The sequence below is a fragment of the Crocuta crocuta genome, unplaced genomic scaffold, assembly GCF_008692635.1.
Source record: "Crocuta crocuta isolate KB4526 unplaced genomic scaffold, BGI_CrCroc_1.0 scaffold118, whole genome shotgun sequence".
NCBI lineage: Eukaryota > Metazoa > Chordata > Mammalia > Carnivora > Hyaenidae > Crocuta > Crocuta crocuta.
In genome coordinates, this window is record NW_027551558.1 from 14,776,202 (window position 1) to 14,801,584 (window position 25,383).

General features: G+C 40.2%; 1 protein-coding gene across 2 annotated transcripts in view; it reads right to left on the reverse strand.

Moving 5' to 3' along the window:
- FSHR (follicle stimulating hormone receptor) overlaps positions 1–25,383 on the reverse strand; it is a 164,107-nt gene that overhangs the window by 14,134 nt on the left and 124,590 nt on the right. The window contains exons 5-8 of one of the 2 annotated variants that reach the window (XM_077749244.1): positions 10,029–10,100; positions 8,770–8,847; positions 3,630–3,698; positions 3,447–3,521 (exon numbers count right to left, since the gene is read on the reverse strand). In XM_077749244.1, the coding sequence (XP_077605370.1) occupies positions 3,447–3,521; positions 3,630–3,698; positions 8,770–8,847; positions 10,029–10,100 (294 nt within the window). The remainder of the gene's footprint in view (positions 1–3,446; positions 3,522–3,629; positions 3,699–8,769; positions 8,848–10,028; positions 10,101–25,383) is intronic. The other variant, XM_077749245.1, reaches the window with a different exon arrangement.

Consider the following 25,383-nt stretch of genomic DNA (forward strand, 5'->3'; position numbering starts at 1 on the left):
AAGTCAGGTGAAAACTCAGATGGCCACTGATGTTCAAAGTCAAGACACTGGAGGGGGAAATTAAGATGCTAGGCTGCTCCTCTAAAACTCAATGGAGCTTGTCTGTGTGTCCCTGGCTTTCTCCACATCTATTTTTTTGTGATGGAACATATCACCCTTGCACCCTCAGGTGTTCAGGAGTTCCCTGTTTATCACTCAACTAAAAATTTTTTGCCTTCAGTAAATGAGTTATCATTGTTTTGGGGGCCCCTCCCTTAGCTCTCTTGGAATCCTTTGCATGTATCTACTGTGAGGACAAAAGACTGAGTATGTTGGGAGGGGAGATTAGCCACGGTTTTCTTATGGAGGAGATATCCCAGGAACAGGAGGAAGCTTCCCAATTACCAGCTTTGGTTTCAGTGCAGTGATTCTTGGTGTGCTCTCTGAACCAGCAGCTTCAGCTTCATCTGGGAGTTACTAGAGATGTAGGTTGTCAGGCCCACGACTGATTCATCGGGACCGGATGAATCAAACTCGGGGGGTGGGAATCAGCAATCTAAGATTTTACAACCATGCCTGGTGATTGTGATGCATGATCAAACTTAGAACCACTCACACCTGAGGTGCTCATAGCTGAGCTCTACTCTGGAACTGCCTTCTTTCCACTTAGCCAAGATTTGGTTCCTCCCCAGGGACAGCCTGATTGTTAATGAAGATGGCTGGCCCCTTGCCTTCATTCAAACTTTGAAGGGCCATCTTAATTCTACAGTTCCTGTGGGATTAGCTGAGTCTTCTGTTGCAAATGCATTGCAGTTCGACTTCCCTGTTAGCCTGATTGTGTTCTCAGCAAGTATTTCCCACATACTCTAATAGCACTCCCCAGTAAACCTCCTGCATGCAAACATCCATATCACAGTCTTATGTGGGGGAGCAGGAATTGTACCCTAGACATAGTCAGAGCCTTAGCCTGAGCATCTACTGAGCACTGAGTGATGTACACAGTCTGTATGCCTCTTACAAATTAACTCACAGCACCTGAGGTGGGCTAGTTCGCTGCACACACTTAAATAAGCAACTCTCAGGCCAGAGTTTGGCTGGGGTTGGCATATCAGGCTGTAGAATAAGAGACGGAATAGGCCATAGAATCCTAGTTCAGGGGCGCCTGGGTGGCTTAGTCGGTTAAGCGCCCGACTTTGGCTTAGGTCATGATCTCGCAGTTNTAGTTCAGCAAGCAGAGGCTGGAAAGACATCTGCAGACTAACCTGAAAGCCCTAGAAAGGAGACTTGATGTTTAGGTGATCAATCCTCTTGGCCTTAAGGGGAGAAGAAGGAGATTAGTAACTATAGGCTGGGCTTTCGGCCAGCATCTTGCATATATATCCTCATGCACTGGGGTGAAAAGAAGTGGGAATGTGTTATCACTCTCAACACTTTTAAGTCATACCAAGTGCTTCGTAATTCCTTTGGATTTTCTATAAATGTTGTTCACTTTATTCTGGCCAGATACGTTCCTGAGGTAAAAGCCTTGAAATATGCACTTGTAACTTGAGGACCCCGTGGAGCTGCTTGTGATGGTGACATCCCTCTTACTGCTGCCATTTGTGGGAGGGCTGGCTGGAGGATTCATGTCTGTGTTGTTTAGTAGGTCTCTTTCAGTTTCTGGTTCTGGCTTCCTGGATAATGAGCTCATTGAGGATCTAGTCCAACTTGAATGTTGTCAGCAGAGTGGTTAAGGTGCTATGATTTAATAGTATACTCAGTGCAAACAACTTAAGGAAACCTATCCATCACAGACACATTCTGCCATGACAAACAGAGGTGCATGTTTAGGAACATTTAAAACCCTTAGGACTTTATGTAAGTGAAATTGACAGACTGCTCTTGTGGTCAAAGACCTCAACAGCACTTTCTCTAAGTCTGTTGGTCTCCCAAGTACTTGAAGACGAGGAAACCGTAAGCATTACAAGTTCTGAATACTTGGTATATTAGAGCACATGGACGGTATGCCTGGTGCACTCTATTTGTTATGCCCGTGAACTACTTGGTACTTCATAACACACATCATGACCTGTCATGTTAAGATGTATATTATTGTCTGATTCTCTTAGGAGAATATAAGCTTTCTGTGAGGAAGAACTTTCTGTGAGGAAACCAAGGCTTACAGAGATGAAGGAATAGTTTTAAATCACGGTAGTCTGCTGTCATCTCTCTGCTTTCATTTTGCTGATACTTTCTTCTTTTGCATATACTGCCCATCTCAAGCCAGCTGTACTGGAATAATCATTGAACTTTTTCAAAATAGAGTCCTATACATGGGTCAAACACATGCTCTATCGTCAATAATAACCTTTTATGGAGTTTCTGCTCTACTATACAGGCTAGTTCTAGAGAGACATTATGTTTCAGCCTGAAGGAGAATATAAGCTTTTGGGTGAAAATGAAAAGTGATATTGATAGATAAACACACTTATGGGAGCTTAAACTATCAAATAAGAGGTGCAGGCTAGTGGGTCTCAAATGCCTAAACTGACCGTAGGCCATAGAAGGATCATTTATTAAAACTTTAGTTTTTTTATATGTTTGCTTATTTCTTTGCTCACTATTTCTCCGTGCATCTGACTTCTTCCCTCTGGGTTCCTTCCTTCTTGCAGCAGGCCTTGCTTAAAACTCAGGAAAACACACATTTTTAAAAAGCTCTTGGAGATTGGGGTCCCTGCCAGCATAAAGTCTGTGGAAGTCACAGGAGGAAGAATTCACTGTTGACTGAGATTGTCAGGGAAGAGGTGGCAGTTAGCATGACCCCTGTAGAGGGGTAGGGGCCAGTGAGCATGGAGGCAGGGACTGAGATCAGGAGCAGCACCTGGAGGCGGGGTCCTCATGCCGGGCTACAAGGTACTAGATGAATCCCAAGAGATCAGATTTAAGGCAAAGAGGATCTAAAAATAAGTAATGTGTGGGGATCTCTCAGGGAAAGAAACTCTTAGACATTGAAGGTGGAGAAGGAGAGCTGTGCTTTCCCTTCCATAGAAGAAATGTATAGCAGAGTGGTGCTGTGAGTCCATGCTGTGAGTCAGACCAGTTTGATGATAAATGCATGCAAAGTTTCAGTGACTTGGGATGAGTTATTTAACCTCTCTGGGGAAGCCAGTTTTTCCTTCTCTAAAATGGGAACAATAGCTCCTCCTGTAGAGGTTTTATAAGGATTAAATTTGAAAATGCATCTTAAGCTTTTGAAACACTGTCTGGAGCTTGGTAAGGGTTCATTAAATATTAGTTGTTGTTATTGTTGCTGTTACATTGCTGAAAGTCAGAATGTGGATCAGCTAAATTGTCCTTGTAAGTCTTTGTAGATAACACAAATATCCCTATGCCAGCACTATATGGGAAGCTTCTCTGAATTGGATAAAGTTAACTTCTAACTTCTCCATGGTGATCTGTAGCACATGGAAACAGGAGAGGCTACTTACAGAATGACTGGTCCAGAGGCTCCCTGGAAAACATCATTAGGTAATTCTTCCAAATTATTGTTATCACTTAGATTCCTGGGGATGGAGTTGAGGAAAGAAGGGAAACATGAAGCCACATAAATACCACTGTTGTAAAAGCCATTTCCCTCTAAATGGCCTGGAAGAATAGTCAGGGCTACTTACAGCTCATCTAGTTGGGTTCCATTGAATGCACAGTTGTGTATTTCTTGAATGCCATTCTTACTCAGCCATCTGAAATAAAAGGCCCATTAAAAAACCAATAATGTTAGATGCAAACAATACAGGGGGTTTCATAATTGGAAGCACTGGGGCAAGGTCAGACATTGCAGGTTATTGGCATAAATAAAATGCCACCCTTAAAGCTCAGGGACAGGAGTGGGAGGGAGGCTGATGTATCACTGTATAACCTGTGATGTTTGAGGCTTGTATAATGTGCATGTATTACTTATTCAGAGAAAAAATTAATTTTGAAAAGACATGTAGGCCTAACACCTGGATCCTGTAAGGTCTTTGCACACATCATTAGTGGGCAGAGACAGTGCTATGGGGGGATAAGACAAAGATCTTTGCCATCCTGCAGGACTGAAATCATACATTATTGGACAAGTGTTTATAAGACAAAGAACATTCTGTATCCCCTTTCTCTAAGACCTTATGCCTCTCACCCATGCTCATCCATAGCAGCAAGCCTGGCTGTCATCAAAAAGTGATCTAATTAAGCTGTCAGACAACCTAAACATCTCCTGTGACCCATAGAGACCTGGTTATTGGAGGTTTCTGGAGGTGGCTCTGGGTTAAGCCAGAAAGGAAGAGAAATCAATTACAGAGACTGTGGGCTGTGGCAGCGTGCAGTACTGTGAGTGGGAATAGGAGGGGGTTTTGCAGTTGACGGGGCCTGGATGTGGAAGTCATCCTGAGTGTGCAAAGGACAGTGAGCAGGTTTGCCTAGATAGGAGAACCCAAGGACACCTTGGGCTGACAGAGCTGCACTGCTGTGCTCCTGAAGGATCTGAAAACAAAAACAAAATCAAGGTCAGGAGAGCTTAGCCTGAGGAGTGTTTGACCACTTGCTCTTCATTGCTGTCAGGTTCTTTCCCCTGTCAGCCTCAGTGGGTTTACAAATAACAGTGTTTGAAAAACCGAACCAGCGAGGCTCCTGCATGTTCAGGACTCCATTTCCTGGTTTGCAATGGGTAAGTAGAAACACTTAAAATCACAGGTCAGCAAAAGCATGTTTTTTTTTTTCCTTTCTCCTGAAAACCAGTTTACCTACAAAAAAAAAAAAAATCCAGAAAGGAACTGGGTAAATCTTTTTAAAACATTAGCAACCAGTTGGTGAGTTCTAATGGCCATAAAAGTGGCTATACACTCCTACACTCAACTTAGCTGCGTGCACCCCAGCTATCCACCCTCCTGACTGCTTTGTCAGACCATTCCCAGGTAGTGAATTGCTGGAGCAGCTGCCCCTAGCCTGTGGGATGTAGATCCCTGAGATTTTGGATCAAACACAAGAGATCAGCAAACTTTATCTGTAAAGCACCAAGCAGTACATTTTAGGTTTTGTGGGCCAAGAGGCAAAATGGAGGATATTACATAAGTACTTTATATAGGTACTCCTAAAACAGTGTCAACAAATGTTTTTTTTTTTTTAATGTTTATTTATTTCTAGGAGAGAGAGAGAGAGCGAGACAGCGTGAACAGGGGAGGGTCAGAGAGAGAGGGAGTCACAGACTGAAACAGGCTCCAGGCTCTGAGCTGGCAGTCAGCACAGAGCCCGACGCGGGGCTCGAACCCACACACCGCGAGATCATGACCTAAGCGAAAGTCGGACGCTTAACCGACTAAGCCACCCAGGCGCCCCAACAAATGTTTTGAACAAATTTAAAATCTAATAGAGTAGAAAATGTTTTGTAATAGAGGCCTATTGAAAAGAATGGATTTTGTCTTTCTTCTTTTCTTTTCCTTCCTTCCTTCCTTCCTTCCCTTTTTCCTTCCTTCCTTTCATGAGCAGGATACCATCTTGCTTACTTAGGTTCGATGGCAGCGTTCCCTGCCATCAAAATGTTCATTTGTAAAAACCTGTACTAATTAATGGTCCAAGTTTGGCTGACCCTTCATCTAACATGAGAGGTATGTAAATCCATATGGGTTCCACCTATGTTTCTGTAGACTAGATAGAATTTTCTGTACATATATTTCCTGCAAATAGATGTTATTATGATTATGTATCATAGAGGCTAATTTAGAAGAATTATTGTATTCAAAGTAACCCTTTGTCTTTATGGAGTTTTTTCAATCAACAGATACCATCATAGGGGAAGGGGATAGAATTTTTTCTTTACACAAAAACTAAATGATATCCACAACCCCTGCCCTGGGGTTTACATTAGGCTGTAGCACTCAGATACTCACAAAGAGAAGCTGACATTTATGAAGTATAACTACTAGCCTCTTAAGAGATACAGTGCTGGTTTTAAAACATGATGCTGATGATGGTGACGATGACAATGACCAGGACAACCTGAGCACCATATTAGCTAAAGAATAACTGGATCATGGTTTTCTTGAAATTTTACATAGAGGTGGCCTTAGTAAAGGCTCAGGAGGCTCAGAAACTGCCCTCAGCCTAAAGAGTGAAGGTACTGGAGTTGACCTGGCCTATTAAAGCTCACTGGGGTAGACAAAAGAGATGGAAGCCAGTTGAGGAAGGGAGGAAATGCACATGGAGTGAGCCTCTCCTGTGGCTGGGATGTGTGGGAGCTGATAGACATGTAACCTCATTTTATCTTCTCCCCAAATTTAAAGCCACTCTACTAGTTAGCCATTGCTCGGTGTTTGAATTCAGGCCCTCTGGTTGCAGGAGGGTGGGGGTTGGGGGGGTGGGAAAGGACTCAGAGGCCTCAACATGGTAGACCTTTATTGCTCATTTTCCTCTGAGTCACTAGCTGAGTATCTGATAAGCCTTCATTATTGAGTTGTTGTTTTTTAAAGTGTGTGTGATAATTATATTTGTGTTGTATATGTATGATAAATGTATTTTTAGAACAGGGCCTAAGGATTCTGAAAAATGCCAGTGCATAGAAAGTGTTATCAGTCCTTAGGCCATTTTGTGTCATGTTTTCTTTTCCGGATATTTCTAGTGGGAGAAAATGCCCGTGCATCCACAGGTATCACCCAAACTAAGAACAATTGTCATGTTAAGCTGTGTTGAGTATGGATTTTCCAAAGCTATTATCTATGGATTAAGGACCATCCGAGGTTAAGAAAAGATTTTGTTCTCACAAAAAGGAATTTATCCTTTAGAGATAGGTCTGAGAAGTATTGACTCCTAAGAAAGCTATCCTCTCGGGAAAGTATGCTCTAAATTCTGGGGAACTACGTAGTGTCCATGAACAGAAGTCAGAGGAGAGCAGCCATGATCTGCACTTTTTTTTTTTTTTGTAGGTTTGGGTTTGTGAGGCTCTGTCCTACGTTCTTATTTTCCTCAGGTTTTTGGCCTACACTTGGTGAGAGGTAAGACCTTTTTTAGGTCAGGATTCTTGCCTTCTCTTCTGTCTTATGTTCTGGAGAAAAATATTATGTGTCAAAGTAGAAAACAGTGCAGATATCAGCACACTCCTACTTAATGATATATTTTCATAAAATATTCTGTTAATAGATATAAGATCATGTGACTTTGAATCACTGGATTTAAAAATGACACCTGTGTTCTGAGCAAGATTTAAAGAAGCACAGATATCTAGGCACAACTGGTGACACTGATCACTCGTCTCGTTCCAGAATGTAGCCTGGCAATCCATTCACTGTTTGTGCTCTAACCCGCCAGGCTGATGTTACTCAGGTACTTGGTATTTCCCCCAGACTCCTTCTATCTTCCTTAGTCCTTCTTTTTTAACCCTCATATCCTTGATGCTTGTTTCCTCTGCTTGCCCTTTGCCTGGTTACATCCCACTTACCATTAAAGCCCATCTTAGACAGAACACCACTGCCTCATTAAACTGTTCTTTTAACCCTCACATCACAGGCTAGTCAGAATAAATTGATGCTTCTTCACTCTTAGAATAATTGCTTTTATTTTGAACATTTTTCATTCTGTTTATATTTTAATTCATTTCTTTTGCTTTCTCCTTCACTCCTATTTCCCATGCCCCATCAACTATTCCAATACACGTGCACATAAGTTCTGAATATCATCAGTGTATTAAATGCAAAGCTGAGGCAGTACTCATTAAAATTGTTGCTGTAATACTGTGTACTCTGAATACATGTCTTGAATTTTATCTTTTCCTTCATATTTGCAATTCCTCCACTAGTCTCTCTGAAACATTTTCTATTGTTCTTTGTAATTAATTTACATCAAATCCTGTGCTTAGCTTTAATCTTCAATATGTCCTCATCGCTACTGTTTCTCCCCCCTTTTCTTTTTTGTATTTCTGGGTAGTCTCTGAATCATGTTGCTGCTTTGAAAATGACTAAAATTCTTTCCTGGCTGGAACTTACCTTTTGTACGTAATGGCATATTTTAAAGACAAACACACAAACACACACATTGGTATATTTTTTAAAAGTGCAACAACTTGTGAAATGGAAGAATAAAATGCTTTCCTTACAGGTGTAATAGCAATTACCAGTTTCCTAAATGCCATTCCGTTAACCTAATTTCGATGGATCCCACAAACTCTTAAGTAGGCTCTAGCACTCAATTACTTGGCCATTTTGGGGAGTGGGTAAACTGCCACATGGACTCCTAATACAAAAGATTCCACAGTAGTCCATTAATGGCACAGAGTGCATTTAAAAATATTCCCCAAAGTCAGAGGGAGTAACTCAGGCTCAAAAAAAAAAAAAGTGATTGTTTCAAGAAAATGAGAAGTCATCTTATGCCCAGCATGGGGCTGAATAGGAGCTGCTTGGCATGGTTATGAGAGACTGTCTTTTGAATTCAGCCTCCTTCTTGATCTTTTTCTTTGGGCAACAAAAGCCTTGCCAGGCAATAACTAGCTTTATTGATGCATGAGTTCTTCTGTCCTTCGGAACAGATGTTACATCACAGGAGACCATCACTCAAAGAGCAGTTTGAAATACTTGAATCGCACCACAGAATCATAAATTATTAACATGACTCCATGTTGGGATTCTGAAATGTAAAGATGGGAAATGAGAAGAAAATACTGAGCCAGAGAGAAATTTAAATGGTGAAATGCCAAAGTTACCCAAACACAAAAGGAGCATCCTGTTAAGAGAAAGATGATTAAATGAAAAACCAAATGTTACTCCATTGGAGGTTTTTTTCTTTACTTACACAATCACACTTTCAAAACTCAGCCCCATGAAAGAATTTCTTTCAACTGTGTGGAGGTTTATATTATCTTGAATGTCTCTAGAAGAAAGAACAGGTACATTAAGTATTTAGGCCAGCTCCACTCATGTAACCTTCCCACATTTAATTTTCTTGCCATGATGTGGTCTTTAGATGAGGCAGTGTTTGGTTATTGTTCTGAAAGATGAGTTCAAAGTTACAGAAACAAATGACATCTAATTTTCTTCAGTATATCAGTTCTTAAAAGTTAAATTGCAGACATGCAGTCTTTTGTCTCTGAACATATTCTTAGTGAATTTCACTGTGTTAAGGTTCTAATAGACTCCTTTATTGTCCTTGCCTGCTCAGTATGACCAAGCTACCTTTCATCTCCAAACCAGACTTCTCCATTCACTATAGGTTGGGACTTCATCTTCCTCCCATCTCAGTCCCCCTCTTACAGCTAGTTGACCTCCATCTCTCCCCTTTGGGTCACAGGAAAAATTGTATCATTGATTTTTCTCTTCCTAAATGAAGGGGTGGGGAAAGTCTCACTTTTTGGCTTGTGTCCCTCATCCTTCCATCAAGCTTGCCTGTTGGGTCAGATTTAACAAATAAACTGAAAGCAGAAGTGGTAAACTGCTTAGAACAATATGAGAAATGTTGAGATTTTCTTTTTCTCTCCCTCCCTCTTTCTTTACCTCTTTGTACATAGCTCCTTATACCCCTTCCCTACCATTTCCTTTTGGACAGATTCTTACAACTGCACTATTGAAAATACACTTGACATTACACTCTGCATTGTTTTCCTCTTCTTTAAAACGACATATGTCTTGGGAAAAGGCAAATAGATTATCTTGCTGACAGTGTGCATTTGTTTGTCAGGTAGTTTCTTTATGCCTAGCATAGTAGGAGAGTACTGGAGGGAAGAGGTGAGGGTGGGAGAAGACTGGGGTGGTGGGGTAGTTGCAGCAGGAAGGGAGTAGAGCACACTAAACAGTGAAGAAAGGAGAGACTGCTTGATTTGCTACAAACTGTTTCTGTTGAAACAGTTTCTCTCCTCTTATTGAGGAGCCTGCTGTCTTCAAACTGAGCTTAGCTGGCTTTCAGATAAAACCAAGGTTGCTTGCTCTTTGCCTTCCTACCTCTGCTCACCCAGAGTGACATATTGGGAGGATCTAGGCTAAACAATACATATTACAGGCCCAGCGGCTGTCGGGCAAGCATCTATTGATTAGGTAAATACTCAAGAAAAAACTTACAGTAGAACCTTTTGGAGAGATTGAATCTTGTGAACAGCTGGCAAGTGCTTAATACCTGTGTTGGATATTAGCCTAGAGAGAGACAAAATGAGAGTGAGGGAAAAGTGAACCTGGCATATCTTAATAATTGCTAAGGTATGAGCTTTCCAAATTCAAACTAATAATTTTGAGCTATCAGAAAAAACTACCAGAAAATACTATAATATACTTGACTCATGCTTACATTTTCTATTTTAAGGATGTAACCATAGTCTAGTAAGGTATTGATTCCTTGGAGAAAATAAACTTACACTTAAGGCACAAAGGGGCTAGTATGCCACATGCACAGTACTTTTTTTTTTTAAAGATAAGTTAACATGATCAAAAAGCAACTTGTAACTACATAACAAGTCACCCTCTGTTTCCCATCTTGGCACACTCTTTGGAAAACTGTCACCAGTCCAAATAATTGTGTTGAGATAAGAACATGAAGTTTCATGCCCTTTGATGGAGTGTGCATGTAACCTAAACTGGGTCAATCAGGCTGTCTCCTGGGAAGTGGTTCGAGGTTGGTAAGAGCTGAGTCCACTGGTGCCATCAGCCTTAAGAAATAGCCCATACACTTCTGTCGCTGAAATATCCAGAGCTATAATGGATCAAGGCCTGCTTGTCTTAGCCTGGATTTCCCAGGAAGCAAGGCTTGGGAAGCGTGGTCTGTAGATCATTTTTGATAATGAGCTCAAAGAGTTTGTGGCAGCAGTAATGAAACAGAGAAAAAGATGATCAATACTAAGATAAGTTGTTGAGTTGGCCATCGCTACTGGTTACTGGTCCTTAATGCCAAGGACTTGATTTCAGAAATTTTCAAAATGGATCTGAGAGATGCTACTCTGACTTCAAGAGAAGGATAAACCTTTATTTATGGGCTACTATTTCCTATTGGTCAGGTATGTCCCCATGCTCTTAAGTCCCCACTTCTGGCTTGCATGCCCTAGTATCTAGTGGGTTTCTGCACACACAGGAGACCCAACACAGGAAATGAGAGGTATACAAGGGTAGGCTAGGTGCTGTCCAGTTGTACCTGCATTAAGCTGGTTGCAATTTGAATGGAACAGCTGCCACAGCAGTGGTGAAGATTTTGAAGTGACACATGAGAGTTGTTTGACACCCTGTTGCTCAGCATTTCCTTCTCTCTTGTAAGTTATTCTGAATCCTAATACCTCCTCACCACCATTTTTCTTTTCTGCATTGGGCTGACGTAAGTCAGAGTTAGTCTCGGTCATTTGCAGTGTAAAGAATCTTCACTGGTATAGTCACCATGACGGATCATGTGTCCTTTTGGGTTTATGATTCTAGAGTAGACTTTGGTTTCTTGTTCTTTGCTTCTATATTTAGAGAGTCAGCGAATTCTGCCTATGGGTTCTCTAATGGTTCTCAGATGTTTGTTCCTTCTTGGTTGTCAAGGATTCATGTAGAATGCATCTTAGTCAATTCGTTTGATTACTTCAGCAGCTCTTTATGGGTCCTTCTTTGTTTTGATCAGTTTCTGTTCCTATGATTTTGCCTCTTCGAAAATGTTCTATCAGTGCAATTATACAACTTTTTGAATCTGGCTTCTTTCATACAGTATAATACATCTGATATTCTTTGATCATGTTTTGTTTATCAATAGTACATTGTTTCTTATTGTTGAGTAGTATTCCATTGTAAAGATGTACTACAGTTGATCCTTTTATCAGTTTAAGGACATGTAGGTTGTTTCCAGTTTTTGTGAAAATTAAAAAGCTGTTTTAAACATTGGTGGTGGTGGTGGTGGTGTTTGTGTGTAGGCATATATACACACATGTGAGAGGGAGAGTGACAGAAAGAACATTTTTCTCTACCTTGGATAAATACCTAGGAGTAGTATTGCTGAGTTGTATGGTAAGTGTATGTTTAACTTTATTAGAATCTGCCAAACTGTTTTTCCAAAGCGTCTATACCATTATGCATTGCCATCAGCAGTGTATAAAAGTTCTAGTTGCTGCACATCCTTTGGTTATGTTAAAAAAATACTCTCAGAATATAAAAGTAATACATGTTTAATGTGGGAATTATGGAAAATATGGAAATATTTAGAGAAGAAAGTAAAAATCACTTCTAGTCTGACTACCCAGAGAGAGTTTCTGCCAACATTGAGAGTTTGATGTTTCTACAAAAACAAATGGCTTTCATAGTTGCTTTCCAAATCTGAGATTCTACTTATTCTAACAGAAACATTGCCATAAATATCTACTAGCTTGACACAGTCCTATTAAACATTTTTAATTATATCCAGCCTTCTACTATTTTTAGACCTCTTCTCATGTATCTATTCAGTAATCCCTTAATGAACTATCAAAGCAAGGACCGTATTTAATAGTCTCTGACAATCTATACAACTATGTGCAGATTTAGAATATAGTATGTGCTCATAAAATATTGAGTTAATTGGTTGATGTTTCTAAAACATTTCTTGAATCTGTCACCAGGAATGAGTAAAAATCCTTATTCACTTAATTTACTTGTCTAGTATCACTGCTACCTGGAGTAATTAATCTCAAACAGAGGCAGGGAAGTCTGCAGGCCAAGAATTGGTAGAACCTATGTGCCAACTCTGTTATGAACCAGATACAATCCATTTCATCTCTTCAGACCGGAAAGGATGTGGAGTATGTGAATATCAAGGTAGACCTTCTATCAGACACCTCTGTGCCTTGCTTCACATTCTCTTGGTCCATCTTTTACTCTAGCTGTTACTACAGCAACTAGCTACATACAGACTTAACTTCGTAGGTATTGGTTGCAGCTATACCAATTGTCCCATTTTCTGCCCTGAGCTTTTCTGCCACCTCTGAGTGGGACTCTTGAATCTGTTCTACCATTTGGAGATGTGTGCAAATTAGGAAGTGAAGGGGAGTCAGTACCCCATAAGGCAACTTTTGACCAGTGGTGAACTCCTCTCTTCCATTCTTTGGGTGAAGAATTCTGAATATGTTCTGTATGATGCTTAGGAGGGACTCTAGCATGATTAACCTCAGTTTTCTGGTGGTGATGAGCTGATAATACATTCCTAAATTGGCTTCCCTTCTTTCTTCTCTTCTCCTTAGTCATCCAACCCCTTTCCTTGGGTTTGGGTGCAAAAATAACTTACTTGCATGTAAGTTCTTCCTCAGACATGTTTTAAAGAACTTAGGCTAAGACAAATAGCAACTTATACTGAATCTCACATTGGCATAGATTCCCTGATCTACTCCAAATCGGTTTCTCCTTGCAGCCTAGCCCTGTTACTCTGCCTTCTTTTACTGTAAAGTTTCTAGAAAGAGTTTTCTGCATCTGTTGTCTTTATTTTCTTGTATTCAGTTCCTTTTCCACCTGCTCCAAGATTTTTCATGCTGCATCTCTCCACCAAAATTACTTTGTCATGCATCAGATGCACCAATCCACGACTAATAAATCTAATGAGCAACTTAAATTCTCATTTTTAGAAACATCTTTCAGGAGGATTCAATATTCTTTGCCAATATCCTTTTCCTGTTAGTTTTTGTCATTTTGCACTCTTCTGTTGTTCTTCCTCTTAATTGTTTTTATTTCTGACTCCCCCTCCTCCAGCTTTACTCTGAGCCTTTTGCCTTTTTCTGTATAATCTTGATGGAAAGATGTCATTTACCATTACTTTAAGTACTATCAATATGGTGACAACTCAGGTTCATACTTGATTTCTGACTGCTATTGTCTGTCTCTAATTAAAGTTTACCTGATATATTCTTCAGAATATCACATTGACATAGCAAGCTATATTTGTTCCCTCATCACCTCCACCAAACTGTTACTCATCAATTCTTCCTCATAAATAGCACTACCATCTATCATTTGTTGATTACACATGTGACCATTAAACTTAGCTTCTTCATTCACCAACATCAATACATCTCAAAGTCCTCTTAGAGTTCATTTTCAAGAGTTAATTTCTCAATTCCATACAATTACTTCCAACACTACTGATACCATTTCAGAATAAGCCACAATTATCTTTCCTCTAGGTCTCTGCCATATATCTTCCATATATGTAATCTTGTCTTTTTCTAACATACAGTATCTTCATACAGCATCCAGAGCATTCTTCCAAAAAAAAAAGTAAATTAAATTGCTATAATCATCTGCTTTTCTTTAGTTCTTTTCCATTATAGAATTTATACTACTTACTGCCTACTCTTGGACCTTATCTCATGCCATCCTTCCAATATACTTCAGCACCAGTGGCTTTCACTTAGTTCCTCAGATACACTAAATTTTTCCCTGTTCCCAGTCATTTGCCCATGCTCTATATGGAAGGCTGACAACCTAGTCCTTTCTTGGTCCACCTCAACTTACACTTCAGGGCTCAGTTAGAAATGCCATTTTCTCAGTGAAGAGCTCTCTGATGGCTGATCTAAATTAAGGCCCTGATTTATTCCCGACATAATCATGTCTTGTTTAGAACTTGTTCTTTTTTGTACCCTTCAAAATTCTAAACTATATATTTTGTGTTTATTTATTCAATATCCATTTCCTTAACTAGATTGTGAATGACATGAGCACAGAAATCATGTTTTCCCTGAAAAAACAACGTTGGCACAATGGTTGGCACATAGAGTGTGCTCCATGTTTATCAGGCCAGGCAATGTGCTATGTGCTGTCCAGAGATGAGCACTAAAAAGGAATCATTCACTACCTGTGTTCATTACACCTAATGGATCCGACATTATATGGATAGCAACCTGGCTCTATCTCTTAATGAATGAGTAGGACTTGTACAAAATTGAAGGAGGGAAGAATTTGTGATTGTCAATGAGAATGGTACATTATTTGATATCAATAGCATGAGTTTCCTAAGCCACAATACTTAAGGGATATGTATAAATGTCTGTAGTTGCACACAGAAATCTTTGGCATCTATAGAAAACACAGAGCAAAATGGCTAAAATTATTCCAGTAGTGCTAAGTTTAAGACTCTTAGGAAGATCTAGTGACCATCAAGTGAGATGGAATATTGGTGATAACTCTATAGCTAAGACTCTCCATAACCCCAAGATAACTCAGGAAATGGAGTTCAGAGGAACACTTAGTTTTCAATTCATTTTTCTCCTTTGATCAATAAATTTATGTCTGATGGAGGCTGGAAGTGGGTGATTACCCTACAAGCTCTATGTCTCAATGGGTTTGCTTTGGTCAAATGACTGTTGGCTGCAAAATTATTTTGATTTACTCAACTGTGGTTTATCCTCAAAAACAGGTAAAGGCCTGAGGGTAAAATGTCAGCAAATTTAAGTTCTGCAAAAAGAAAGATCTTGTAAAGAAAAGCCTACAGTTCTCTTTTCTCAACAACCAGTTTTACATTCTGAGCTGGTGTTAACCTTTCATGCCTGACTGCCCCCTGTATCTTGAGGTTACAGTAATGAAAATGGGCACTGCTTCTGTCAGGGTGAATTTATTGAGGTCCCTTCTATTCCTGGAAACCATTCCCACTATGTGCTGCCATGTAAGAATATACTTGCCTTTTAGTACATGTGCTGCTTAAGCAAGTGTTACACGTGCCTTTTATGAACAGGTGACCCCACAGCTCTCAGGCTAATTGTTGAAAACATCAATCGTGCTTTTATTAATCCCCAGGAGTGCTGGTGAGTTGTTAATTATGTGTGTTCTTAGTTCTATTGCATTGGAAAATATGCCTTCCTTCCAGCCAACCTCCATATCATCTAAGAGTGGACACCAAAGACCATCTCTTGGTTCCAGAAATCTTGCAGGTGAAATGAGGAGTTCAGACTAGTGCAGACAAAATACTCAGACTGGTCTAGCGCTAAACTGTATGTTATTTATTGAGTATATTAAGAGTTCAGAAAAGGAGAGAGCAATATGGGTTGGAACCATCATGGAGGACTTCTTACAGGAAGAAAAAAAAAAAAGATTTGTGAGTATAGAGCTTATTGGCCTGAATGAGAGAACTGAATGCATGTGTATAGACGACAGGAAGGGTGTGGTGAACCAGAGGGAGTTGGAACTGAAAGGGAAGGAGGTGGCAGCATTTCAAGAACATTTACAACTAGGTAGGGAAGTATAGACTTGATGCGTAAGTGATGGGAAGTCACTTTTGGGTGCTGAAAGAGGATGTAAGATTTAAGGATTCTATAAGCAGAGGTGGACCATGTTTTCACAATCTCATAACACTGGAACTTAATAGTGGTGGCCAGGACAAACCAGTTGCTGGTCGAGACCCAGCTGTATAACCCAATGAACTGAGAAAAGTCAGGAAGGAAAGATCCTCTCAATGACACAAGCTAACCAAGAACACAATTCTTTGTCTCTATTCCACCCAAATCCACCGTGGAAGGGAATGGTCAATTCTGAGACTGTGCGAGTCGGCTCTTTTAATTTGTGAAATGAGGCCAAAACGAAGTTCATACCAGGGACTGGATAGCTCATTGAAATGCATCAGGCAAATTTGATTTTGGAATGGTATGTTGCCGATTGTGTGTTCATGTTAGGGGTCTATAACTTTTGCCACAGCACATTTCCTTGAAGCTAATGCCAAACTGCTTTTCCTACCTTCTAATTGGCTTCCCATGATAAGGAATATGTTCACACCTAATTTGAGTCTTTTTTTTTTTTTACTGTCATTGTCTTTATTTATAGTCCTCTTTTTTTTTTTAATAGTTTATTGTCAAATTAGTTTCCACATAACACTCAGTGCTCATCCCCACAAGTGTCCTCCTCCATGCCCATCCCCCCCTCCCCCCACATCCATCAGTCCTCAGTTTTTGTCAGCATTCAAGAGTCTCTCATGGTTTGCTTCTCTCCCTTTCCCCCACCATTTCTGCCCTTCTTCTCCCCCTTGTTCCTCCATCAAGTTCCTCCTAATCCTCCTATACGTGCAAACATATGATATTTGTCCTTCTCTGCCTGTTGAGTCATTTTTTTTTTACTTTTTACATTTTTAATTATATTCTTTAGGCTCCTAGATAAAATGAACTTTTTCCTTCTGACCCCTCTGGGAGAAGATAGTTATCCAATGATGGATAAGAAGGAGAGTGGACTGTGCTTAATTAATACATGAAAAGACTTCTTAGCTTGGGCTCGCTGATGCTGAGATTTCTATTAACTGCAGATCCTTATCAATTGGGAATGTTCATCTTTACATACACCATCATAAAAGAAGCTAACATGTACTTTGTGAATCACTAAATAAAGATTGGTTAGGTATAGAATCCCACAATTTTGGAGTTAGATGGCAGTGTGTAAGAAGTTGTGGTACAATGAAAAGGGCCTTGTACTTCAGATTAAGGATCTGGATTTGACTGCCTTTCCTCTTACTAGCTGGATGATAGTGAGTACTTTACTTGACTTTTCAGAGCCCCAGTTTCTTTCTGTACAATGGCTTTGTGTAAGGAACTACATGATACCGTGGAGAGCCTGGTTTCCTGCCTCCCCAGACTCATAACTTCAAAACTGGGACCATTTAACTCCTATTCAGCTTAAACTCACCTCAGCCTCCATAGAAAACAGACTCCTTAGTGATCAGCAGTGGGTTGGTGGTGGGGGGAGGGGAAGGGAGAGTTTAATGAGCCCAAGGGTAGCATTTTAAAGAGCTCAGCCCTGTTAACGTGGCTGCATATTCTGTTTTGACTAATATCTTGGCTTAATAATCATGCTCTGGTCCTATTCTTAAGGCATATAGCAAAGCTTTGAAACTAGCCATCTCTGATGCTGAAGGATCTGGGTTCAACTTCTGCCTGTACCACTTCTTAAGATGCGTGGCCTTAAGAGAGTTAGGTGAAGTGTCTAGGTGTCAGATCCTTCATCTTGTAGCCAGGGAAATGATAAGATGCATTTTACAGGAAACCTTAACACCATGTTCAGGCACTGTTACGGGTCCTACTGCAGCCTTGCATTCCAGTTGCCCTGAGACCCTGTATGATTTCCAGATTCTCCTAGGACATGGACCATGTCTTGCTTTTTTTCCAGTTCTTTTGGGTACTAAAAGACCATTTCCACATCCAGGTCGGTGTTGTTCCAATGGGGCTGCCATGATGCCAGAGTGGGTTGGTCTATTAGCTGCTGTCCAAGGCTCATTGTACTCTGTTGAAGTACTTGGAAGCCACAGCTGTATTTCCCAGATTCTTCCCACTCCCTCCCTAATTTCCTTTAGCAATTTCTGATAAACCTGCCTGAATCAACCTTCTTGCTTGTCGGATTGTGTGTAGTTTCTGGGTCCTGATTATAATATCACCTAGAGGTTTGTTGGTCATCTCATGGAAAATTACTGCAAAGAGCTAACAAAATTGAAGACTTAGACATTCATAACAAAAATAAGTGATTCAAATTGGTTGATATCTTCTGTGATGACAAATAATCTCAGAAATAATGCTACAGAGCAGATATTTTTGAATTAGGCACATTTGATTTATCTTCTTAAGGGAAGGGTGATGTATTAATAAACAGGAGGAAAACAATGCATTTGCAAGAAATCTATGCTATGTAGAGACCATGTGGAAAAAATGGAAATAGTTGATTGCTGAAAGTGATACGTGTCATCATTAGTGAAAACTCTAGTGTTATACATTTTTTAAAATAAGGAAATGCAACTCTCTAACCTGTTAGTTTTTTCATTGTGTTTTGAACACATTCACTGGAAATATAAAAATGCAATATCTTCCAAGTAGTTTGTAAGAACATCTGATTAACATTAGGGAAGAAAACTTACTAGCTGAATTTCATGAACACATTGGCTTAAAGTATAGGATATTACCACTGAGTATGATGACTCAATGTAGCTATAGCCTTGTCTTCTGTTGGATCTACTTACGATATTTTGTCCTCAGCTTTGACAGCCATTGAAATAGAGTATGGTATGAACTGTGAGTCGCTTTTCCAGTGTTAAACTAAGGACTAAAAAATAATGAAGCACATCTTATAACATTGTTTTCTTTAAAATAATTTTACTATAATTAATGAGAGCAAAATAGGCTTTTTGTGCCACATAAAATGTTGTCTAGTGAGACAAGATGTAAATGTAAAAGCATATTATTTATTCATCTTTGCTTCATGCTTTGAAATATTTTGTGTATATTTTATAATGTATATATTAATACTGCAATTATATGTATATTCTATAAAGTTATTTGGGATGTATACTCATATATTTGTTTACTGATGGGATAAGGAATCAAGACCATATTGTCCAATATGTAGGACATTTTGCTTGGAAAGAGAAGCCTGTAATTCTGAAGGGCTGCCAGGTGGAAATGGTAATAGATTAGTGCTATATTGCTCTAGAAAGTAGGTACAGGATTAATAATAATAATGGTCAACATTTATTGAACATTTCCTATGCACCAGGCACCACACTAAGCACTTAATATCGATTGTTTTATTTATTCCTCTTCTCTACCTTAGGAGACAAGTATCATTACCATCCTCATATCATAGTGGAGGAGGCTCAGCTAATAGAGGTCCAGTAACTTCCACAAAGCCACACATAAGGAGAGCAGAGCTAGAGATTGAATCCATATCTTTCTGACTCTCTAAAGTTTGTGCTATTCCCATTACCTGGCTTAGCATAATGATTGTCATTCATTATGAAAGTTGCCCACAGAGGAATGAATGGATTATATCGCTAAGCACTTGGTTCTTTAACTCTGGAAATAGGTTCAACTAAATGTATGGAAGGGCTTCTTTATCAGGGGTGTGATATTTTAAGTTGTAACAAATATTTCATCTTTGTTCCCCCTTCCTGGTCCAGAAATTTTGGGTTGGTGAACATAGATTTGGGGAGAGTGGTGGGCATGGGAGCACTGAAACTTTTTCCCACATATTGCCCTGTACATCTCTTCTACATGGCTGTTCCTGAGTTATGGCCCTTTATAATAAACTGATAATCTAGTAAGAAGAAAATCTTTCTGTAAGGTTCTATAAGCCACTCAAGAAAGTTAGCTGAACCCAAGGAGGGATCATTGGAACCACCAATCTATAGCTGGTGGGTCAGAAGCACAGGTGACAAACTGGACTTAGAATTGACATCTGAAGTGGGAACAGCCTTGTAGATTTGAGCTCTTAATCTGTGGGATCTGATGCTATCTCCAGGTAGATGGTGTCTGAATTGTAGGAAACTTGGCTGGTGTCTGATAATTTCTTGGATACGTTGGTTGGGGTGGGGAAACGTTCACATTAGAATTGAGTGTAGAATTGGAGGAGGGAGTTGAATTCTGTTGGAGGAGGGAGTTGATCATCATAGAGATGATCTCTAAGGTGACTTCCAATTAGAAACCTTGAGCATTTCTCTAGACAAACTATTTCCAGAAGATGTAAATGCTTTGTGTATAAAGGAAAGGCTCTAATGGTCAAAGAAGTTTGGGAAATGCTGGATTAATAAGGGTAAGCAGTATCTTTCCTGAAGTATTCTGAGAGCCTTTACCATATTCATTATAAATGTCCAAGAGAAGAAAGTAGTGTGCTGGCCTACCCCAAACACCTTTATCTTGAACTCCTCCTTCATTGTAGAGTTATCTCCTGAGTTTGGTGTTTTCTTGTTCAACCTTGGAAGCTCTGATAGAAGCTAAAATATTTACTCTAATTTTTTGGAAATGCTGTTAATATTTAGGATGTGGCTGGCAAACTGACTGTTAGGCAGAGTATTCTATTAGTAAGCACCCTCCATTTCTCTCCCACGGTCTAAATCAGAAAGTTAATAGTACAGAAAATGAGAACCACATTGGTGAAGAGGGTGCTCTGTGTCAAGTAAACTTTGGCTCAATTTCTACTCTCATCTTCAGGGCTTCTAGGGTAGTCTTCTTTAGAAGACACTGAGGAGTGAGAGACGCTATGTTCTGGTTACGTAGTTCTTAATCTCTCATGCAAATTAGACAGGAAAACGGTGTAGAGACCTTGGGGGAGGGGTTTCTGTGGACAAAAGTGAATATGCGCTTTCCATCCCATCCCATCCCCCCACCATGAGGAAGTGTGGGTGCTGCCTGCTGTTTCACTTAGGTTGAGAAAGGGACCTGTGGTAGACCGTGTGGCAGGTTTCATAGCACTCTTCTCCTGCTTGGGAGATATAGTGACCAGTGTTTGACTTGAGCCAAGCTAGAGGCTGCCTAAAGTGGCAATAGACCAGAGGATTGGTATTTGGGAAGTAACTGAAGTCCTAAGGGCTGGTTACACAGGTCACAATTCTGACCCAGCCTTCTCTCTTAGGAAGGACACTGGGAAAGAAACTTGCCTTACATTTGTGTAACACATATGATGGGCAAAACTTTTCATAGGATCTCGTTTGACCTTAAAATGAGTTTCAGAGATGAGCATAATTATGATTCTTATCTTACAGATAGGGGAGGCAGTGTTCACAGACAGTAAAAAAAAATTGTTTGAATTTCTAGACTCAAACTGGGAAGAATCATAGTTGAAACTTAGCAATTACCTTAACAGTATTAGGCAGCATTGTAAAGGCTTTAGTGTATTGAAGTCCTTTAGTCCTGCCCAAAATTTAAGAGAAAGATACTACTAGTACTACTAGCTCCATTTTATAGATAATGACACTCTGGAAGCCTCAGTTTCCTTGACTTGTCTGCTAGAAAGTCCAAAAAATGGCATCTAAACTTGGGAACTCTGGCTTCTAGGCCTTTCTTTTTATTATTGCTATAGCACATTGACTACATAAGAATTTCTAAAACCTAAAGTTCTCTCTAGGTTAGATTCACTGCCAACAGAGCATTGCCAAGTGGCAAACTTTTGGGACCTTCTTGGATGCCAATGTAAGAATAACTTTAATCAAATGACTGATTTGTGATAAGCAGTTACTTTTAAAATACATAGGGGAGTCACAAAAGAGTTAATACTTTAAACAGTTTGCACATCCTTCCTCACAACTCAATTCTAACATTAATTATTTAGAAAGCTATTTCTTAGGTACACTTGGACTTAGCCTGAATAGATGATCACAAGTTCCAAACGGCAAAAATTAATAAGGTGTTAGTGTTGTGCTCAGAACACTGAGTACATCATTTTGGCTTCATCCATGCTCTACACCTTACCTGCCATGGTATGCTGGAAAGTGGGATGAACTGGGTTGGAGTCAGACATTCCTCGCTTCCATTCTATCAAGTACATAATCTCTGAGTTTCAAAATCCTCATTTATAAATTGGGGAAAATACATGCATTCTGTTTTTGGAAGATTGGAAGATGAGATGAGTTGTGTAACCAAAATACCTAGTTTAGGGTCTGCTGTATAGTGGATACTCAGTCAGTTTCAGTTGCCCTTTTCCTTGTGGCCCAGGATCACTTGTTAATCCCATTTTGTGAGTTTGGGCAATTCAGTCATCATCTCTGAATCTCACATTTGCCACCTGTGAAATGGAACCATCAGAAAATGTCTCACAGGACTTTTGTAAGACTTACTCAACTGATATCAGTAAAAGTGCTTTCTAAATCATGATTCCTGTTGCATACCCCCATATCATCTGTCAGGGCCTTGTATAGTGAGCAGATCTTTCATTTGTTGCTGTGTTAAACTTTAAAAGCAATCCCAAACTCTGTTTCATTGTCTTCTATTCTTTTCCTTTTCTACAACAACCTTTAGAAGGAGAGAGGAACATTTTTTTTTTCCTCCTCGTTGTACTTGAGGCCCAGAGGGCTACTTACTTACATCTCACAGGAAGGATCAGGGCTGGAACCTAGATGTGTGGCCCTCTTTTGGTGTCTTGGAGAGTGAATCTGTGTCCAAGTGGCTCCTGTGTTTTGTTCCTTACCTAGAGAGACCTTGCTGTGTGACTTTTGTTAGGGTGGACTCCTGAGTGAGTCCCCCAAACCTTCTGCTCTTCCTAGCACTGCTATTCTTGAAACCCAAACAGCTGAAGGATGTTACTAGGGGTGAGCTCATGATTCAACCACAGCAGAACATTTTTTGTAACGTCTACTGGAGATGAAAATAGTCTTCCTTAGAGCCTTTGTCACTTGAGTGTTCACGTTCTGTAATGCCCCAAGATAATCCTCTAAAACAGCTGCTTCCCTTCCACTACACAAACGGAAAGGTTCAAACTCAGGCCTGCTTTTTTATTAAGGGCCAACTGTGTGCAAATACTATGCCCTGCGGGGGTGTCCAGAGATGAATTCAACACAGCCCTTGCTCTGGATTTTCTGACAATAGAAGAGAGTGATGTCCTCTCCCTTCCCTTGGTTGTTCCCCAGACTGAGCCACCTGATCTGGCTGGCTGGTGAGTCCCCTGGGTTGCATTCCTTCTGCACTCATACCTGGGGAAGACCTCTTCCCAGATGGACATGTCCAGAATTTAGGAACAGCGGATCCATTCTTCTAGAACATGCATTTGTTCTTAGCTGAGAGCCTAAGAACACATATTGTGAAAGAGAAAGCAGATGAGATGAATGAAGGCAGCAAGGACAAAAGTGGGTCCCTCAACAAGTATTAGAGGGAGGCAAGAACCAGGTGTGTGGGAGCTGCACAGCCAGCATTCTCTAAAAACAAAAATCCAGAAAAAAGTTGAGGGCTTTTCTAGTGCCCTGAGCTGGGGCTATAGCTATGAAGATGACCTGGTCCCCACCTTGGAGTAGCACAGAATCAGGTAGTAACTAGAGTTCACTCAGGCGTCACTCTCCCTTCCAGTCATTGTCCTTCCTGCCCCTGCAGCCCACTTGCCTTCCCAGCCTCCTCTGCCCATCCTGGCTTCCAGAGGATGCCCCCAATCCTTAGAGAGATTCCTGACTTAGCTCTAATCTCCTCTTGTGTGGCCTATCCCAGGGATAATTGAAAATCTGAAAGGATCTACAAAAGACAAAGATATCTTTTTAAACTTGCCAACATTGAGGCTGCAGTGATGGAAGAAGAGGAGGCAGTACATTGTTAATGGAGGCAGGACTTCTCCTGATGCCCTTTGGACATAAGGGGCAAAAATATCACTGCAGTCACTTTGGTCCATGTCTGACCTAGAGGTAAATCATATACCAACAATCCTTTTTTGGGAACGTGTCTCCAGTTGAACCCATTCCTCCAGGTGCCACCATTACTGTACCCCAGGATTATAGTAGTTGCTCCTTAGCAGGTCTCCCTTGTGTGTATAGTTGCACCTTGTCACTGGTCAATCTACAGTTCAAATCATTGTCTTCTTGTCACTATGCTGCTCAAAATCTCACATAGCTTATTCTTTATTACTTACTCTATTAGGCATGAACTCCCCTGCCTTAATTTCCTTTTTCTAATCTTGCAAAACTCAATCTATGCTATCCTGTCTTTGCAAATCTTATTTATCCCTCAAGTTATAGCTAAGATTTTCATACCTCCATGAAGCTTCCCCTGACTACTCCAGCCCAAAGCATTGGGTCAGTCCTTTCATACATGACCAGTACCACACAGCCCTACAGGAGTGTTGTTGGCAGGGATTAGTACATGCTAGCTAGCCTTCTCTCCACAAAAGACTGAACTCTGAGAGAGCTGTCCATAGATGTCTCCTGTATCTCTCAAAAAGGCTATCTCCTCCATCTTTTCTCAACCACCCTTTCTAAAACACTCTCTACTTAGACTACTTTTTATCTTTGTTTATACAACTAACACCACCTAACATTATTCAACATTGTCTCTTAAGCTAGAATATAAGCTTCACAAAGACAGAGGCTTCTGCCATAAAGGCAGACACATCAAAAGATGTCTTGGCATCTTTTGTGTACCCAACAACTACTACAAAGCTGAGAATGTAATATGACCTCAATAAATGATCATTGAATGATTGAATGAATGAGTTTTTATTAGCCAATTCACATCTAAAATGATGGAAGGGAAAAGGGGAGGCACCAGTCCTTTCCACTATGTACATGGCTGCCATAACTTATAAAAATAAACCCTCATATTGTCTTTTTCCTATAAGAATAGATGGCCATACATTGCTGAACACCAAGAGTACTTCAATTCATAGGGACATTGTGCATTCCTGTCAAGAGTCCTGTAATCTGGGACTACAGGCAAGGCTAGCTAACTGCTGCAAAAGGCATGGACTTGTGCTATACAGCCAATTTCTTGGATTGCTGTGAGGTTTAAGTGCAATAAAGAATGGCAAAAAGGATTGAATTGTAAATCAACATATGAATGGGTGGCATTATCCAACCAGCTGGTGGTGTGAAGTACTGGAATTAATTTTGATGAAGATAGGAAGTAATTCTCTGGACCACAAGTATTGAAAATAAACATCAGAAGGCAGTGTCAGGAATTCTCTCCATTAGAACGCTGAAGGCTAATATGGTTTTGATTGTTCAGAAGGACCTTTCTGGATATGTCAGGGGTTCAGTAAGAAGGATGCCTTTCTCCTTTAAGAAACACAA